This window comes from Neoarius graeffei, chromosome 10, assembly GCF_027579695.1.
Source record: "Neoarius graeffei isolate fNeoGra1 chromosome 10, fNeoGra1.pri, whole genome shotgun sequence".
Lineage (NCBI taxonomy): Eukaryota > Metazoa > Chordata > Actinopteri > Siluriformes > Ariidae > Neoarius > Neoarius graeffei.
This window is the reverse complement of record NC_083578.1, coordinates 29,151,898-29,172,554: the sequence shown is the minus strand read 5'-3', so window position 1 is coordinate 29,172,554 and position 20,657 is coordinate 29,151,898. Positions and strand designations below refer to the sequence as shown.

Below are 20,657 nucleotides of genomic sequence, written 5' to 3'. Positions count from 1 at the left end.
ACTGACGTACGGAAGTACACGAAGCCCTCGTCTTTACCTGACTTCGGCCCACATGATCTGTATACCTATGTCGTTAAAAACCCATCGCCATACACAGGTATTGATCTGAAAGCGTATAAGAGTTTGGATGCCTACAAATATTTTGTGTCAGGCTGGGTAACATGCCTACATCAGCGGGTCGTCCCTGGAGCCGGTGGTCGCCATCTTATTACAGCTAAGGTTTGTTCACATTTTCATTTACTTTCGGTCCTCAGGATAAACAAAATGTTATTAAATGTCATTGAAATAACTTCTTAGTCTGTTGAGACATGGCCCGTTATAAATTTGCTGTTACCAGGCAATGACCTATTAGGGTCGGTGTCTGTGTTGTAGCAGTGTACTAGCAGCTAGCTGTTAGCACTAGCTAATGTCAACAACATAGTAGCTAGTATGTTACTGTAGCAATGTTTATGTTCAGTCATTTGGATGACTGTTAAAACCTTTCAGTCTCAAGTTTTTCCCTTTACTGTATTTACTAGTTTACTGTAATTATGATCCGGCAGCTATTTACACCGGATCCAGTGTAAATAGCTGCCGGAGCCAACGTCCGAGGTTCCGGAGCGCGCTCCGGCTTGCTCCCCTCAAATTAAGCCCTGTACAGGTAAATAGCTGCCGGAGCCAATGTCCGAGGTTCCGGAGCACGCTCCGGCTTGCTCTCCCTCAAATTAAGTCCTGTACAGGTAAATAGCTGCCGGAGCCAACGTCCGAGGTTCCGGAGCGCGCTCCGGCTTGCTCTCCCTCAAATTAAGCCCTGTACAGGTAAATAGCTGCCGGAGCCAACGTCCGAGGTTCCGGAGCGCGCTCCGGCTTGCTCTCCCTCAAATTAAGTCCTGTACAGGTAAATAGCTGCCGGAGCCAACGTCCGAGGTTCCGGAGCGCGCTCCGGCTTGCTCTCCCTCAAATTAAGCCCTGTACAGGTAAATAGCTGCCGGAGCCAACGTCCGAGGTTCCGGAGCGCGCTCCGGAACCTCAGACGTTGGCTCCGGCAGCTATTTACACTGGATCCGGTGTAAATAGCTGCCGGATCATAATTACAGTAAACTAGTAAATACAGTAAAGGAAAAACTTGAGACTGAAAGGTTTTAACAGTCATCCAAATGACTGAATGTAAACATTGCTACAGTAACATACTAGCTACTATGTTGTTGACATTAGCTAGTCAACAATAGCTACTACAGAAGAACAAAGAGGTTACAATGGGTTATTTTAACCTATTTGGTTACACACTCGCCGCCACAGAATGTTAACAGCAATGATTGAAAATTAGCCTTTTCTGGCTAATTTTATTCGTCTTACCTCCAACAAAGTGGTCACTACACAAGCGTTGGTATGCCGAGGGCTGCCAATCTTTCCTGTTTATGGCCGCTATCCATCTTCTCCGTCGGGATCCGATAAAATGATAACCCTTGCCTTGTTTGTTGATGGTTACTACATCCAGGTGCACAACAATATAGTGGCATGATGGAAGTCTTGCTGAAAGTAAAAACTTTCTTTGCTGCCATTCCTCAATGTTGGCTGTGGTAAATTACTGGTAGTACATGTCCAAAATGGCGGCCGCGTTTGTCGTGACGTCACGTGAAAAGGGTCTATAGGGTTTCCAAACTATGCTAAAATGGCATGAGAAAAAGAAGAACCAAGGCATTTTTTAAATTAAAAAACAAACAAACTCACAAACATTACAAAAGCATCTCAGAGAATAAGAAAATTTTTTTTGAAAGTGTATAGCATGTCCCTTTTAAGTATGTAAATGTGTGAATTAGCATGATAAAATCATTCATGATGTATAAAAGGGCCTGGTTCTATTTTAGTTATCCAAAAATCTTCTATCATATGGGTGTTAAACATTTGCTTGAGTTACCCACATCTTTATATTTTGTTTTTATTGATGTGTTTGCTTGATGATTAGAGAGAAAATACTAATATTAGCTAAAATGGTAACTGGTAACACTTAAAGGAAAAAAAATGAGCTCAAGAGCCTCAGGATAAAAAGATTCTGTCTCTTAGCAAGTGATGACATTTTACATATGGGAATATTTACCAAATATTTCTTATTATAAGATTAATATAAATCAAGTACAACCCTGATTCCAAAAAAGTTGGGACAAAGAACAAATTGTAAATAAAAACGGAATGCAGTAATTTACAAATCTCAAAAACTGATATTGTATTCACAATAGAACATAGACAACATATCAAATGTCGAAAGTGAGACATTTTGAAATTTCATGCCAAATATTGGCTCATTTGAAATTTCATGACAGCAACACATCTCAAAAAAGTTGGGACAGGGGCAATAAGAGGCTGGAAAAGTTAAAGGAACAAAAAAGGAACAGCTGGAGGACCAAATTGCAACTCATTAGGTCAATTGGCAATAGGTCATTAACATGACTGGGTATAAAAAGAGCATCTTGGAGTGGCAGCGGCTCTCAGAAGTAAAGATGGGAAGAGGATCACCAATCCCCCTATTTCTGCGCCGACAAATAGTGGAGCAATATCAGAAAGGAGTTTGACAGTGTAAAATTGCAAAGAGTTTGAACATATCATCATCTACAGTGCATAATATCATCAAAAGATTCAGAGAATCTGCAAGAATCTCTGTGCATAAGGGTCAAGGCCGGAAAACCATACTGGGTGCCCGTGATGTTCGGGCTCTTAGACGGCACTGCATCACATACAGGCATGCTTCTGTATTGGAAATCACAAAATGGGCTCAGGAATATTTCCAGAGAACATTATCTGTGAACACAATTCACTGTGCCATCTGCCGTTGCCAGCTAAAACTCTATAGTTCAAAGAAGAAGCCGTATCTAAACACAATTCAGAAGCGCAGACGTCTTCTCTGGGCCAAGGCTCATTTAAAATGGACTGTGGCAAAGTGGAAAACTGTTCTGTGGTCAGACGAATCAAAATTTGAAGTTCTTTATGGAAATCAGGGATGCCGTGTCATTCGGACTAAAGAGGAGAAGGACGACCCAAGTTGTTATCAGCGCTCAGTTCAGAAGCCTGCATCTCTGATGGTATGGGGTTGCATTAGTGCGTGTGGCATGGGCAGCTTACACATCTGGAAAGACACCATCAATGCTGAAAGGTATATCCAGGTTCTAGAGCAACATATGCTCCCATCCAGATGATGTCTCTTTCAGGGAAGACCTTGCATTTTCCAACATGACAATGCCAAACCACATACTACATCAATTATAGCATCATGGCTGCGTAGAAGAAGGGTCTGGGTACTGAACTGCCCAGCCTGCAGTCCAGATCTTTCACCCATAGAAAACATTTGGCACATCATAAAATGGAATATACGACAAAAAAGACCTAAGACAGTTGAGCAACTAGTATCCTACATTAGACAAGAATGTTTTAACATTCCTATCCCTAAACTTGAGCAACTTGTCTCCTCAGTCCCCAGACGTTTACAGACTGTTGTAAAGAGAAAAGGGGATGTCTCACAGTGGTAAACATGGCCTTGTCCCAACTTTTTTGAGATGTGTTGTTGTCATGAAATTTAAAATCACCTACTTTTTATCTTTAAATGATACATTTTCTCAGTTTAAACATTTGATATGCCATCTATGTTCTATTCTGAATAAAATATGGAATTTTGAAACTTCCACATCATTGCATTCCTTTTTTATTTACAATTTGTACTTTGTCCCAACTTTTTTGGAATCGGGGTTGTAGAATAGTATTCAGCCTATTTTTAGATGCATTACACATTTCAAGCTTTACATTTTCTTATTCTATTGGCAGATTATTTTACTTCTTTCTAGAAATAAATATTGCTTAAAATGAGAAATATTACAAACATTGTTGGCCAATAGAATATGATCTGCCAATAGAACATATTTAAAACTAGAAATAAGAAATAAAAAGTCTAGAAATAGGATTAATAATCGTATATTTGACATAAAACCTGTGTTAAAATCCAGGTAACAACTGTTGTGACAAAATACAACATACAACATTATGATGTATTATGTCAATGTCTATGACAGCGTCATAAAGGGACTGTCATAGCATCACGTGTGATTTTTAAATGTCAGGTGCTGTTACAGGAGTTGTCATAAAGTGTGTGTAATAGAGAGTGATTAACACAAATTAGAACGTGGCATAACATTAAATGTTATAGCACTCATTACAATTACTTGTTAGGACTGGGACTGTTTTGGCCTCTAGAGGCCGCTGTTATTTCCTTTTCATGTCATGTTTATTTTGGCCTCTAGAGGCTGCCACTGTTCCTGTGTTTTGTGTTTTTGTTAATTGCCTGTTAGTCCTGATTATCTTCACCTGTGTCCTTAATTAGTTTGTGTATTTATACCCCTGAGTTCAGTCCTCTTGTCACGGAGTCTTTGTGCTGTTATGTTGATCTCCAGTTTCCTCTGTACTGTGTTCTTTGTTTTTGCACTTTGCTTTTCTTTTGGATTTAGTAGTGATTGTGTTTTTGATCTTCTGAGCTTTTGCATTTTTGCCTTTCCTTTTTGGACTTTGAACTTTTGATATTTTATTTTTCCCTTTGTCTTCCCAGTGTTTTTTTGGTTTTTTTTGTTTTGCCCTGTATATAGTGTATATAGTATAAATAAACCTTTTGATTCTTTTTCTACTTCTGCCTCACGCCTCTGCATTTGAGTTATCCCCCTGGTGGCCTAGTGGGGGGTTTGCTGGATTATCACACCAACGAACCAGGTTCGAATCCCAGCAAAACCCTAACAGAAAGACTCCGTCATGACCGACTCAGCAGAGGCTGCTTCAACTGTCTACCCGGCCAACCTTCAGGGAATTACGGCAGCTTTGACACGCTTCGGAGCGATCATGGACGCTCATGGACGTACGCTCACCAGCCAACGTGAGGCCCTTGCTCACCACGAGGAACTGCTTCAGCAAATCGGGAAAACCCTGGCACAGCTGACATCTCTGCCTGCATCTCCTGATCCAGCTCCTGCTCCTGTGCCTCCTGCCATGCTGCCTTCACCTCGCGAACCCAGCCTTCCTGCACCACAGAGGTACGACGGCAAGCACGGTGAGTGCCGAGAGTTCCTTACCCAGTGTCAACTCACCTTTGAGCTTCAGCCTACCACCTACACTACGGATCGCCGCAAGATTGCCTTTGTGATAACCTTATTAGCTGGTAAGGCGCGAGCCTGGGCTACTGCTATCTGGCAAAGACAGGGACCTGAGTGCCTTGATTTCCAGCTGTTTTCTGAAGAGATGCTTCGGGTCTTCGATCAGGCGGACATCAGTACCGACGCAGCCTGAAAGCTCATGTCCATCCGGCAAGGAGGAAGCGTCGCAGATTACGCCATCTCGTTCCGAACGCTCGCAGCAGTAAGTGGATGGAACGAGACTGCCTTGGTGTCAGCCTTCCACCATGGTCTGTCTGACCCCATCAAGGACGGTCTGGCCTCTATTGGATGCCCAAGTGACCTCGAAACTCTCATCTCACATGCTATTCGTCTGGACAACAGAATTAGAGAACGCCGCCAAGTCTTGAGCCCCCCCAGCCTCCCTACCTCTACCTGGAGCCCGTCTACCTCCTTCAGTGACTGTCCAGAACCCATGCAAGTGGGTCGTACTCGCCTCTCCGCATCTGAGAGGGAGCGCAGAAGGAGGGACAAGTGCTGCATCTACTGTGGCAAGCCGGGTCACTTCCGAGCATCATGTCCCGAACTCTTGGGAAAAGGACCGCCCCGTCCAGCCGAGGGAGGGTTGTGACGGGGCCTACCCTCTCTCCCGGACTCCCTGGCCAAGGAATCTACATCCCGGTCTCCATCTCCTGGGGTGAGTCTGTCCACTCTTGTCAAGCTTTGTTAGACTCAGGGGCGGCTGGGAACTTTATGGATATTCACTTCGCCCAAAGCATCAATATTCCTACTGCACCTCTTGAAGTCCCATTGTCTGTGTCTGCCCTCGATGGCCAAGCGTTAGGTGATGGAAGAGTCACCCAAGTTACTTCTCCAGTCTTCCTCCAGTCTCAAGGTCACAAGGAAGAAATATCCCTGCACCTGATTCCTTCACCTGAGTTCCCAGTTATTCTAGGCCTTCCGTGGCTTACCCGCCACAACCCTCACATAGACTGGGTAACAAGCCAGGTTGTGGAATGGGGCCCTGCGTGCCATGCCTCTTGTCTGCTCTCTAGCTCTCCTGTGTCTCCTGCCGAGCCCCCTGATCTCACCGAGTTATCTCAAGTTCCCACAGAGTACTGGGATCTCAAGGAGGTATTCAGCAAGAGCAGGGCCGCCATTCTTCCTCCGCACCGGGCCTACGACTGTGCCATCGACTTGCTCCCTGGGACTACCCCTCCTCGTGGCAGACTGTTTTCCCTCTCTCAGCCAGAACGCAAGGCCATGGAGGAATACCTCAAAGACGCCCTGGTCTCTGGGTTCATTCGACCCTCCACCTCACCTGCTGGAGCCGGCTTCTTCTTTGTCGGCAAGAAGGATGGGGGGCTCCGACCATGTATTGACTACAGGGGCCTGAACAAGATCACTGTGCGCAACCGATATCCCCTTCCGCTGATGTCCACTGCTTTCGACCTGCTCCAAGGCACCACCGTCTTCATCAAGTTGGACCTACGGAACGCATACCACCTCGTCTGTATCCGACAGGGAGACGAGTGGAAGACTGCCTTTAACACCCCGTCTGGGCACTACGAATACCAGGTGATGCCCTTCGGACTCACCAACGCACCAGCTGTTTTTCAGGCCCTAATCAACGACGTCTTAAGGGACATGATTAACCTGTATGTTTTTGTCTACCTCGACGACATCCTTATCTTCTCCAAGACCGTGCAGGAGCACCGCCACCATGTCCGCCAGGTTCTCCAGAGGCTGCTACAGAACAATCTGTTCACCAAGGCCCAGAAATGCGAATTTCATGTTCCCGAGGTCTCCTTTCTGGGATTTATTGTACGGACAGGCCAACTCCAAATGGACCCTGCCAAGACCCTGGCCGTCCGGGATTGGCCTACTCCCAAGTCCGTTAAGGAGGTTCAGCGGTTCTTAGGATTCGCTAACTTCTACCGCAAGTTCATCAGGAACTTCAGTTCTGTGGCAGCACCCATGTCAGACCTCACCAAAGGGACAGGTGGATCTTATGTCTGGTCTCCTCAGGCGGAAAAGGCGTTCAAAGACCTCAAGGACCGCTTCTGCACGGCACCCATTCTGGTCCTCCCGGACACCTCCCAACCATTCATCGTGGAGGTGGACGCCTCAGACAGTGGTGTCGGCGCGGTGCTCTCTCAATGTTCAGAAGGAAAGCTGCACCCCTGCGCTTACTTCTCCCACCGCCTGAGTCCTGCGGAGTCCCGGTACGATGTGGGGGATCGAGAACTGCTAGCGGTCAAACTGGCCCTTGAGGAGTGGAGGCACTGGCTGGAGGGAGCGCAACATCCATTCCTGGTTTGGACTGACCACAAGAACCTGGAGTACCTCCAGCAAGCCAAGAGACTGAACCCTCGACAGGCTAGGTGGGCCCTGTTTTTCAGTCGGTTTGACTTCACCCTCTCGTACCGCCCCGGCTCCAAGAACACCAAACCTGACGCACTGTCCAGGCTGTTCTCTGCCACTAACAGGGAGAATGAAGTTGGGCCTATTATCCCGGTGTCCCGGATTGTGGCCCCTGTCCGCTGGGGTATTGAGGAGGCTGTTCGACGAGCCCAACGCCAGGACCCCGGTCCTGGGACGGGGCCACCGGGCCTCTTGTACGTCCCACATCAAGCCCGGGCCAAGGTTCTCCAGTGGGGTCACTCTTCCCCTCTCACCGCCCACCCGGGAGCTCGGAGGACCCTGGACTTCCTGAAAAGACGCTTCTGGTGGCCTAACATGGAGAAGGAAGTTAGGTCATTTGTCCTGTCCTGTGAGGTTTGCACCAGAACCAAGAACCCACGACAGCGTCCCCAGGGTCTCCTGCATCCTCTGACCATTCCCCGGCGTCCCTGGTCCCACGTGGCAGTTGACTTCATCACAGGTCTCCCTGAGTCACAAGGTAACACGGTCATTTTGGTCATAGTTGACAGATTCTCCAAGGCCTGCCGCTTCATACCACTGTGCAAACTCCCCTCTGCCCTTGAAACAGCTAAACTTATGTTCAATCATGTCTTCCGAGTCTTTGGTCTTCCACAGGACATCGTCTCAGACCGAGGGCCCCAGTTCTCCTCCCGAGTGTGGCATGGGTTCTGCAAGGTCATCGGAGCCACTGCCAGCCTCTCCTCTGGGTTTCACCCACAGTCCAATGGTCAGACGGAGAGGCTCAACCAGGACCTGGAAACCACCCTGCGAGGCCTGGCTATGGATAACCCGACATCGTGGAGCACCTGGCTGCCATGGGCAGAGTACGCCCACAACACCCTGCAGTCATCGGCCACCAAGCTGTCGCCATTCCAGTGCCAATTCGGGTTCCAGCCACCTCTGTTCCCGGACCAGGAGGAGGACGAGGGGGTGCCCTCGGTCAACCAATATGTGAGACGGTGTCGCAAGACCTGGAGCAAGGTCAGGAAGACCCTCATACAGACCTCCAGAACCAACCAGACTCAGGCCAACCGCCATAGAAGACCTGCACACGCTTTCCGCCCTGGGCAGTGGGTTTGGCTGTCCACTAAGGACCTTCCGCTGCGGGTGGAGAACCGCAAGCTTGCTCCTCGCTACATTGGCCCCTTCAAGGTGGTGCGCAGGGTGAACCCTGTCTCCTACCGGCTCCAGTTGCCCCGGACTCTGAGGATCAACCCCACTTTCCATGTTTCCCTGTTGCGGCCCGTACTGACGTCTACGTATGCCCCTGCCCCTAGGAACCCCCCACCCCCCCGCATCTTCCAGGGGCAGACTGTGTTCACTGTGCATCGCCTGCTTGACTCCCGCCGGGTCCGCGGCGGGTTGCAATACCTGGTGGACTGGGAGGGCTATGGTCCTGAGGAGCGCTGCTGGGTTCCTGCTTGGGATGTCCTAGATAAAGAACTGTGTCGGGACTTCCATTCGGCCCATCCGGATCGTCCTGGGAACGTCAGGAGACGCTCCTAGAGGGGGGGGTCCTGTTAGGACTGGGACTGTTTTGGCCTCTAGAGGCCGCTGTTATTTCCTTTTCATGTCATGTTTATTTTGGCCTCTAGAGGCTGCCACTGTTCCTGTGTTTTGTGTTTTTGTTAATTGCCTGTTAGTCCTGATTATCTTCACCTGTGTCCTTAATTAGTTTGTGTATTTATACCCCTGAGTTCAGTCCTCTTGTCACGGAGTCTTTGTGCTGTTATGTTGATCTCCAGTTTCCTCTGTACTGTGTTCTTTGTTTTTGCACTTTGCTTTTCTTTTGGATTTAGTAGTGATTGTGTTTTTGATCTTCTGAGCTTTTGCATTTTTGCCTTTTCCTTTTTGGACTTTGAACTTTTGATATTTTATTTTTCCCTTTGTCTTCCCAGTGTTTTTTTGGTTTTTTTTGTTTTGCCCTGTATATAGTGTATATAGTATAAATAAACCTTTTGATTCTTTTTCTACTTCTGCCTCACGCCTCTGCATTTGAGTTATCCCCCTGGTGGCCTAGTGGGGGTTTGCTGGATTATCACACCAACGAACCAGGTTCGAATCCCAGCAAAACCCTAACATTACTGCTGGGCGGCATGGTGGTGTAGTGGTTAGCACTGTCGCCTCACAGCAAGAAGGTCCGGGTTCGAGCCCCGTGGCCGGCGAGGGCCTTTCTGTGCGGAGTTTGCATGTTCTCCCCGTGTCCGCGTGGGTTTCCTCCGGGTGCTCCGGTTTCCCCCACAGTCCAAAGACATGCAGGTTAGGTTAACTGGTGACTCTAAATTGACCGTAGGTGTGAATGTGAATGGTTGTCTGTGTCTATGTGTCAGCCCTGTGATGACCTGGCGACTTGTCCAGGGTGTACACCGCCTTTCGCCCGTAGTCAGCTGGGATAGGCTCCAGCTTGCCTGCGACCCTGTAGAACAGGATAAAGCAGCTACAGATAATGAGATGAGATGAGACAATTACTGCTAATATTAACATTATATAATTTATATTAATTGACATCTATTATGACAACTCATGACGACATCTGACATAATGTATTACATATATGTGTCATGGTTATGTTCATGTCATGACACAGGGTAGGATTAAAGTGTGACCCAGCTGGTTTGTCATACTTTATTACATTGCTCACTTTTTTGCTGTAAGCCAGTACCGCCCTGTTTATCAGAGGTCTGTGATATTGGAACAAACTTTTTCCATCACATAAATTTGTTGTTTTAAATCCACAGGTATATTTTTATGAGCTTACACACACACACAGACAGGAGATGTGTTTGCATCACATTGACGATGTGTGGTTGGTGGTTGGCTTCCTGATGGCTAGCTGGCATACCCTCTAGACACAGTTGTTTTTGGCTCTCTAACTAAAACTCCGTGTGTATATATATATATATATATATATATATATATATATACACACACACCTAAATCAGAAAAGTCGGGACGGTATGTTGAAATTGAAATCAAAACTAAAAAACAATGATTTGTAAATAATCGTTGACCTGTATTGCACTCAAAACAATACAACAGCACACTATTTGATGTTTTACCTCATGAATTTTATTTTTTTCAAAATAGACACTGATTTCAACTTTGATTCTTCTGAACATTCTGAACACATTTCAAAAAAGTCGGGACGGTAAAGCATTTATCATTTTGTAACATTGCCATGGCGGCATAGTTGTACAGTGGTTAGTGCTGTCGCCTCACAGCAAGAAAGTCCTGGGTTTGAGCCCAGTGGCAGACGGGGGCCTTTCTGTGTGTAGTTTGCATGTTCCCCCTGTGTCTGCGTGGGTAACCTAACATGTTAACTGACCCATAGGTGTGAATGGTTGTTTGTCTGGGAAGCGACGACAGGCCAAGCAAGCTGGTGGTAGGTGAAGTGTGCATCTCGATAGATGCAGACAGCCTTGTAAGAGGCTGGAAACTGACAGGCCACTTGGCCTACAAGGTGTCAGGATAAAATAAAATAATGCTACTATTCCTTCTGAAAAGCTGTGAAGACACCATATGATGAAGCATTTCAGGTGTTACTGTATTTTGTCCCATTCTTCCTGCAAACAGGTCTTAAGGTGTGCAGCAGTACAGGGTCGTTGTTGTCACAATTTTCATTTCAAAATTTGCCATACATTCTCTGTTGTACAGAGGGGACAGGCACCCTCTTCTTCTGCAGCCATACCTTTGTAATGTGTAAAAGATGTCGTCTTAAAGGCAGCGTATGTTGCTCCAAAATTTCAATGTACTTTTCTGCATTAATGCTGCCATCACAGAAGTGTGAGTTACCATTGCCAAGGGCACTGACACAACCTCATACCATGACAAACCCAGGCTTTGTTGACAAACATACTATGACAAACCAAGGACTTGTTGCTGATAACAGTCTGGATGGTCTTTTCTGACCTGGATTACTGATTCATCTGACCACAATACACATTTCCACTCTGTGATGGTCCATCCCAGATGCCTCCAAGCCCAGAGAAGTTGACAGTATTTCTGGACACAGTTAACAAGAGGCTTCCTTTTTGCACAGTAAAGTTTTAACTGGCATTTGTGGATGCGAGTCTGTGTTGTAGTGCTTGACAAAGGTTTGCCAAAGTAATCCAGAGCTCATGTGGTTATATCAGCTATAGATGAATGACGGTTCTTGATTCAGTGCCGTCTGAGGGAGCGGAGATCACAGGTGTTCAGCTTAGGCTTGCACCCTTGCCTTTTACTCACTGAAATTCCTCCAGATTTCCTGAACCATTTAATGATATTCTGCACTGTGGAGGGTGAAATATCCAAATCCCTTCCTGTCATTCTTTGAGGAACACTGTTGCTTTTTTAAACTTTTCAATACTTTTCTAATGCATTTGTTCACAACCCTGAGATCCTCAGCCCATCTAAGGCCAAGAAAGACTAGGCCTTTCCTGGACACTGCTTTTGTACTAAATCATGATTACAATCACCTGTTGACATCACCTGTTTCAAATCACGTCACTATTTAATTGTTTTACCTCATTACTAGCTCTAAATTGCCCTGTCCCAACTTTTTTGGAATGCGTTGCAGGCCTGAAACACAGGAATGGATGTATAGTACCAAATGAAATGTTCACCAGACAAAAGATGAAAAATCTTGAAAAATCTGCAATGAAATACAAGTCAAAGTAAATTTAGAAATCACTGCTTTCTTTCTTTTTTATTTGCATTTTCCATCCCATCCCAACATTTTCTGATACACACACACACACACACAGTGTATCACTTCTTTCCTCTCTATCCATTAAACAAAAATTAACTTCTGACATCTGTGAATTCTTTTCCATATCTTCCTCCTCCTCGATTAGTACTCTATCTCTGCCTGCATTATCTCTATGTCTCTCCTTCTCTCAGGTCTATTGTAGATCCAAACAGACTTCCAGCAATTGATAACCAGCCTGATAATAGATTACTTACAAGCTGGGCCTAACTGCCAGCCACTCATTCAATCACTGATGACTTATCAATGATTACCAGATGGCAATTCGTCATAGGCCTGAGTGTGCGTCCCTGAGGGATCCCCTTGATGAAGGACGGTCCCTTTTTTTCCCCATAATACTTCCCAGATGAGAAGGACTGGAGCCAGGCAACCCCATAGCTGATGAGAAGTCTATGCATCAAGGGGGACCAGTGCATGGCAGAAGATTTGTAGCAGAGATAGAGATGTTCTGTGGTTGCAATGAAGGAATGGATTGATAGAGTATTAGTTCTTTGTCAGGCTGCCATCCACTTAAGGAGAAGGACTCTGTGGTAGTTTGGTGCGATGAAACAGGGTGATAACCCTTTGATAAAACCCATTTTGAGCCCATTGCTCTGGGCCATGGGTGGATCCACAGCTGTAGATATTTTGGCTGGGTGGGCCAAATCTTCTTCTTCTCCTCCTCCTCCTCCTCCTCCCTTTTTTCCTTTTGCCTTTTCCAGCTTGGATCAAAGATTTAAGAAAATGCTTTGAAAGGAAGAAAAAGAAAAGAAATGAAAGGGAAAGGGAGAAAAACAACCAAAAGTGGCTGATAATTGCACAGGCAATCACGACAGCATTCCTGGGCTGGGGAGTAGTGAGAGGGACACAGTTAATGTAGGGGGTGCTGAAGTGAAGTGATGGAGGTGGTGCACGTGTTAGCCTTTTACACTAAGCCTTTCAGCCTTTTTTCCTTAACCATGTTGGTGGTGTAAAAATGTGAGAAATGCACATAGGATTACAAGATTCCATATGCAAATTGTTATTCATTTCAACAAAATTATTTTAAGAGTTTGAAATGCATAATAAACTTAATACATAAGTCACAATAAACTTAAAATAGTTTGGATAATCTAACATATAATTCACTGTCAGAATTAACACCACAGGTAGACCTATTCTTAGTATACTTCTCTTGTTTATGGCAATCTGGGTAGTTGATTAGCTGGCATTGGATTAACAAGGTAATGTTCTGCCAGCTGTCAGTACATATATTTAGGAACCAAAAGTTTTGTTTTTGTTGGGTTCCTTATTTTTGTATATATGTAACAGAAGGCAAAAGCCTTGCATTTTTTTTCCAGTTTGGGCAGCATTTCTTCGACACAGAGGAGGCCTTGTATTTAGACACACACAAATGCACATTGACTCCTCTAGCCCACAGGCTAACTGAAATGCAACCAAATGCATGTGAAAATCCGTAACGAATTGCGTCTCCGAGATGTTCCTGTTTTGAACTGCAGATTTCTCTATACTTTTCTGACCAAGCTTTTTGCGACTTCGTAGAATGGCACTATTTTGACCAGACACTATATGATTGCATAGGCTCATTTGAAGTTGTAGCACACACACACACACACACACACACACACACACACACACATATCATTAAACTCATATGCATCAACTTGTTTTTCTGTATTTATAATAGAAAACAATTTATAAATGTTTTCCAAGGCATGCATGCATAAATAAATAAATAAATAAACTCACACATGACAGGCAATCAGATGTGTATCTTTGTAATTGCAACAGGATGTGATTTTAATTGTCTGCATGACATCAATAGAAACAAAATGATAAATACCAATCAAATACATAGCATGTATGCTTGAAGTTCATTTGACATAATGAGGATGATATTTTTCTTTGTCCTTTTTTTGTGCATTTCCCAGAATCCAGTTTTATTACATTCTGTAGAAATGCAGTGCAGTCTAAGATGTAAGTAATGTAAGTGAATATGGGCTAGGGATGGCCAGTCTACTGCTGTGTACAAATCAAAGTAATGAGTATGGAAAGAGTTCCTAAATCATGACAAATCTTAGATCAAATCTTAGATGGTTCCCCGTGCTCAAATGAACAGATGAGAAAATAATAGCTGTTTGAAGGTGAAATATCAAAGCCTTTTCCCATGATGTACGTTCCTCCTGTACTGGCTTGGCTCTAGTGCTTCTCTGTTTATCCATTCCAATGGTAGTGGTGGTGGGGGGGTTCATGCAGTTCACTGGTGAGAAAAATGCACAGAAGGGTTAGGGAAAGAACCAAAATGTTTAAAACAATATGAATATGTGTCACCGGTAGGTCAAAAATGGGAGGCCACTGGTGCTGAGGAGCTTGAGGGCCTCTGGAGGAGAATGTCTCACATTCTTTTGTCTCTCTCTCATTTTTTTCTTGGTCTTGTCTGATTTCTTCTTGGATTTCCATAGATTTTCTTCCACTCTATCCCTCCATTTCTTTGTCCATTTTTGGCATCTCTCTCCCACTCAGACTCTCAAATCATGCTCATTCAGTTGAATATGATGTCATCATTATGAGCCATCAGCTGGCTGATAACACATGAGTGATGTGTCCTTGAGTGAGTGTGTAGATGACATCACACAGGGTCAGCCAAGGGAAGAAGTGGGAGGTAGTTCAAGCCTTTCATCTTATGATCCCATACTGTTCCTCCTACAAAGAAAGGAAGAAAGAAAAATATTTAATCTCTCGTTTTGTTACAGGACAACAAATGTTTGCATTCCATTTGTAGCTGCATAACTGAACCACTAGAGGGCAAAAGCTGACTGTGTGTGTGTGTGTGTGTGTGTGTGTGTGTGTGTGTGTGTGTGTGTGTGTTTATAGCTTGGTGAGAACCAAATGTCCCCACAAGAATAGGAATATCTGACAATTTTGACCTTGTGGGGACACTGGGCAAACAACAAAAACCTAAAAGAGCCAAAAGATTTCCTTTTGGTTACTGAGATTAAAATTAGGGTTTGGGTTAGATTTGAATGTATGCATAGCATCAATAACCTGCATTAATAGTTATGGAAGTCAAAAGAAGGTCCTCACAAGTAAAACAAATGTGCGTAACAAACTGATTGACTTTTCTCTAAAAGGCTAACACCCACATCTTTACCTTCACCCTCAAATATCTCAATCTATTCCTGTGGCCAAGAGCCATCCTGACCATTCCTATCAAAAACTTTATTTTCACAGGTGACAAGTGATGTCAAATCCTCATAAATAGAACAAAATATAAAAATGAAAAAGCTTAAAGTAAAAACATACACACATTCAAACCCACTTGAGAGAGAGAGATCTATGCATTAATACTTTATCATCTCATTATCTCTCTAGCCGCTTTATCCTGTTCTACAGGGTCGCAGGCAAGCTGGAGCCTCAGTTTTTAAAATTTAATGGGCGCTAAGCTGAATTGTGAAATTATGCTTTGTGCCTGGCCTGGTAAAAGGCCACTTGTTGGTAAGAAGAGCAGCTCAAAGCAATCTGGCCCTGAACAGGCAACGATGCCTCAATGTTTATGATATGCCGGCTCAGTTTACAGTCCAAGCACTCCAGCTGTAGGTGGTCCATCTCTCTCTCTCTCTCTCTCTCTCTCTCTCTCTCTCTCTCTCCCCTTCTTCTTCTTCTTCTTCACTAGTATAAGTCATGTAAGTAGACCCATACATTTTGTGGCTATTTCCTTCCCCCTTTATGTCTGAAAAGAGTATTTATTTTGAGGAAATTTCCCATGACCATCTCTATAGACTGCACTGATGCCATCTTCCCATAATAAGATAACCTCATTTTTCATAAAATGGTTTCAGGATTCAGGCTGCATTTTTTCCCCCGCTCGACTGCACAGTGGCTGCACAGTGCACTTAAATATTTTGGTGGTGGCGTTGTTTTTGCTGACCAAGCGACCAAAAGAAAATGCAGCAGTGGGAGGAATGGAACGATTTTTCTTCTGGCCAGAGCACCATGCTAAATTTGCCCTGAAATAAGGCTCTCTAATGCTCCCTGGGAACCACACACAATCAGTAAGGGTGGCCATGTAACATTGTGTGCATTGTGTTGTATCAGACTCTCACCTTCATTCACCTTTGATCAAAAATCCCTTTATACTCCAGTGCCAAATTATAACTCATGATGGTTGGAAGATGAATGTAAAGTGCATGTTTAGTTATACACTATTTCTTTATGCTTAATATTTTAGACATAGTTGACCAATTTATACCACCTCAAACCTGATTATTGAAATAACATATTTCTAGAATAATACATGGTCAAATTAGAATTCTCTCAAAGAAATGAGCACAAAATACATTGAGCACATTAAACTTGAAACAAGTCAATTTGGGAAGCTAATGACAGAACATTTTGTACTCAAAACATATGAGTCTGAGTCAAGTGCCCTGACTCCCGGTTTAGCTTCTTGCTCTCTCTTATTGGTCTTCATGGCCACATATCACTTAATCTCTGCTTTATGTTCTTCACTGGGTAGCATAATAATGCCGGAGCAACATTATCTCTATCCTCTGTGGATTCTTTTCCCACTGATTCTTGATGTTTAGCTTTTTAGATAAACCCCCTTCAGCCACTAAACTCAGGACTTAGCAATTTAGTCATAGGCGACATGAGCTAATTTCATTAATTTACAAATGGTTATCATAATTTTTTGGTATTATCTGTCAATGTACCCATGACGGGAATGCAGACAAGGCTTTCTTTATAGAGTATGGGAATATGGCTATGTCTTAATTGGAGATCTGCCTTGGTGTGTATTTGAATAGGGGTGACACTTTGAGCCAGAGTGTTTTCATTCATTTGTAGTGCAACAGACCAGTGATCTCCATGCTTCCTTGGTAAAGTTTGAAATAGCTTTCATTCATTTATCCATATCATCCATTCTTGATGTGATGTTTCCTATCAAGAAATTTTATTTTCAGTGTTTTTCAAACACACACACACACACACACACACACACACACACACAAATCTAGAGAGATAGAAAGAGAAAGACATAGACTTCTCTACAACAGCTCTGTGTGGTCAATGACCAATTGGTGAGATAAGCAGCTTGATTATTAATTAGGATTGCAACTACAGTGTCTGTTAAAAGTTTGGACACACCTTCTAATTCAGTGTTTTTTCTTTACTGTTATTAATTAAAATACACATCATGTCTTAAAGAAATGATGGATGCTGTTTCTATTTTCTTAGTTGAGCGTTTCTTGACATAATATGGATTACTACAGTTGTGGAATAGGGCTATTTACTGTATTTTTATTATTTACTATTTACTGTTTGATCTCAAAGTATTCCAGGTGACTACCTCATGAAGCTGGTTAAAATAATGCCAATAGTGTGCAAAGCATCATCAAGGTAAACACTGGCTACTTTGAAGAATCTAAAATATGCAACTTTTTTTTTTTACACTTTTTTGTTTACCACATAATTCTATATATGTTCCATATATTATTTCATGGTTTTGATGTCTTCAGTTTGTTCTACAATGTAGAAAATAGTCAAAATGCAGAAAAACCCATGAATGAGTCCAAACTTTTGACTAGCATTGAATGTACTGTGACCAATATCTCAAAGACGTCAACAATTTTGAAATATTGAAGCATATTCATTTTTTTTTCATGTGTGATAATGAATGATTATACACTCAATCACTCAACTCTCTCTCTCTCTCTCTCTCTCTCTCTCTCTCTCTCTCTCTCTCAGATTGAAAACCTACAGGACCAGTTGAAGGATAAGGATAAACAGTTGGGATGTTTGAGGGACAGAGTGAAGTCTCTACAGACTGACTCCAGCAACACAGACACAGCCCTTGCCACTCTTGAGGAAGCCCTCTCTGAGAAGGTAGAGATGAATTGAGTGAAACAGAGGAAAATTGAAATGCTTGAATTGAATGAATAGAGCTAATAGAACTATGTAGTTGATAGCATGATTCTTTGCACTTTTTTTGGTAACATCAGGTTACATTGTACTTTACTACACTTGGACAGGTGTCAGAACCTATAATAGAACTCTCATACTGTAATTTAGCCTCACCTGCAATGACATGCATCATGGTAAATCATGTAGTTGCTCCTCTTACACAGGCCAGATTGGGGATAACTAAACTGTAGTCACGTGAACCCATGATCTTTAGGTTTTTATACCATACAGTAGCTTGTAAACATGACTAAAGTTTTAAAGTAATATTTGATATGTTTCAGCTTTTTGTTAGTTCATGTTTATGTCATATTTATTACATTACATGGCATTTAGCAGATGCTCCTTTCCAGAGTGATGTACAAGAAGTGCAAAAGTTAGGTACACAAAGTGCTGACCTTCTAGACAAGAAAGTTCTAGTGCCAGCTGAACGAGTGACAGAGTAATACTTACTGTTGAAGTACCAATACTCAGCACACGGCCAGGGAAACCAACCAACCATACAAATTAACTGACAAAGTCCAACTAAATAGAGAAAAATAAAACTCCAGTGGCTAACACCAGGCTAGATAGTACACAGCCTGGGTTGCTCTAGACTGATATGCAGTTATACAGTGGGAAGCAGAGGAGAGGTGCAGCCTGAAGAGGTAAGTCTTCAGTTTGCACTTGAAGATGGTCAGGGAGTCAGCAGTTCTGACCTCAAAGGGAAGGTCATTCCACCTTACAGGGAGCCAGGACAGACAGCAGTCTTAAGCAGGCTTGGCAGGAGTGAAGAGGAGGAAGGGCCAGGTGACCAGTAGTAGCAGCACGAAGGGATCTGGTTAGTGTGTAGGGGAGGATCAGACTCTGGAGGTATGCTGGCCCTAACCTCTTGACAGCCTGATAAGCTAGCACCAATGTCTTAAATTTGATAGGAGTTGCAATAGGTAGCCAGTGCAGGTTCACAAGCAGACGGGTGACATGGGAAAATAAGGGAGGTTGTACACCAGGTGAGCTGCAGTGTTCTGGATGAGCTGCAGGGGTCTGATGGCAGATGCTGGAAGGCCAGCAAGGAGAGAGTTGCAGTAGTCCAAGTGTGTGGACCAGTGCTTGGATCAGGAGCTGAGTAGAGTAGGTGGTGAGGAAAGGGCAGATCCTTCAGATGTTGTAAAGGAGGAATCTACATGTTCAGGTCACTGCAGCAATATTTGCTGAGGAGGAGAGTTTGTATTTGGACATGACCCCTAGGTTCTTCACACTGGGTGAAGGTGACATAGAGATGTTCCCCAGGGAGATGACAATGTCAGGAGTGGAGAGGATAGAGTGGGAATGTAGATTACCTCCGTATTGCCTGGGTTGAGCTTCAAGTGATGATTGTCCATCCAGCTCTGGATGTCATGCAGGCAAGCAGAGATGCGAGCGGAGATCTGTGTGTCAGAAGTAGGAGAAGAGAGAAACAGTTGGGTGTTATCAGCATAGCAGTGGTAGGATAGACCATGGGCAGAGATATTTGGGCCGAGAGACTGGGCATACAGGGAGAAAAAAAGGTGGACCAAGGATTGAACCTTGAGGGACACCAGTGGTAAGTGAGTGTGGTGTTGATACAGTACCAGAGCAGGTAACCTGGAAGGAGCAATCAGAGACGAAGGACTTAAACCAGTCTAGGGCTATCCCACAGATTCCCAGAGCGGATAGGGATGACAGGAGGATGGGGTGATCAGCAGTGTCAACTGCAGCAGAAAGGTCCTGGAGAATCAAGACAGAGGAGAGGAAGGTGGCACATGCTGCATGAAGTGCCTCACTGATGGAGAAAAGTCTTTTTTGAGTATCCAGCTTGGAAGCCGGACTGGTGAGGATCTAGGAGGTTGTTCCCTGAGAGAAAAGAGGAGAGTTGGTTAGCACCAATATGTTCAAGTGTCTTTGATAAGAAGGGGAGAAGAGAAACCAGGCAGTAGTTCTGGATGACAGAGGGGCCTAGGGTGTTTTTTTTTCAGCAGAGGAGTGATGTGGGCCTGTTTGAAGATGGAGGGAAAGTATCTGGAGGACAAGGAGTTAACAAGGGAGATGATAAATAGAAGGATGTCAGGAGTAATAGTCTGGAGGAGAGATGAGGGGATAGGGTCAAGGGCATAGGTGGGCATAGGGTCAAGGGCATATTTATATAAGGGGTCTCTGGTGTAATAGTTTTCCACCACAGGAGAGTCTTCAGGACAGGGGAATTTGTACTTTCCAGTTTCTTGGTTACATGACAAGCTGCATTTTTTGTCTTATCAATTTCAAGAGAAAAAAAAGAGAAGCTAGTTTGGAAACAAATGTTCATAGCTGTTCAGTGAGAACTACCTTGTTCCTCAGAGGTTCCATACATTAAATGTAGCCATAATTTATTAAAAAGCATTAAGTGTCTTTGATTAATTAAGTAAAAATTATAATCAGTGGCAAATCATTGCTGT

At 43.9% G+C, this 20,657-nt stretch overlaps 1 protein-coding gene across 11 annotated transcripts in view; it reads left to right on the top strand.

The window, feature by feature from the left end:
* LOC132893007 (ERC protein 2) overlaps window positions 1-20,657 on the top strand; it is a 684,550-nt gene that overhangs the window by 260,544 nt on the left and 403,349 nt on the right. For all 11 annotated transcript variants that reach the window (XM_060931692.1, XM_060931691.1, XM_060931690.1 and 8 more), the window contains one exon: window positions 18,016-18,153. In XM_060931692.1, the coding sequence (XP_060787675.1) occupies window positions 18,016-18,153 (138 nt within the window). The remainder of the gene's footprint in view (window positions 1-18,015; window positions 18,154-20,657) is intronic.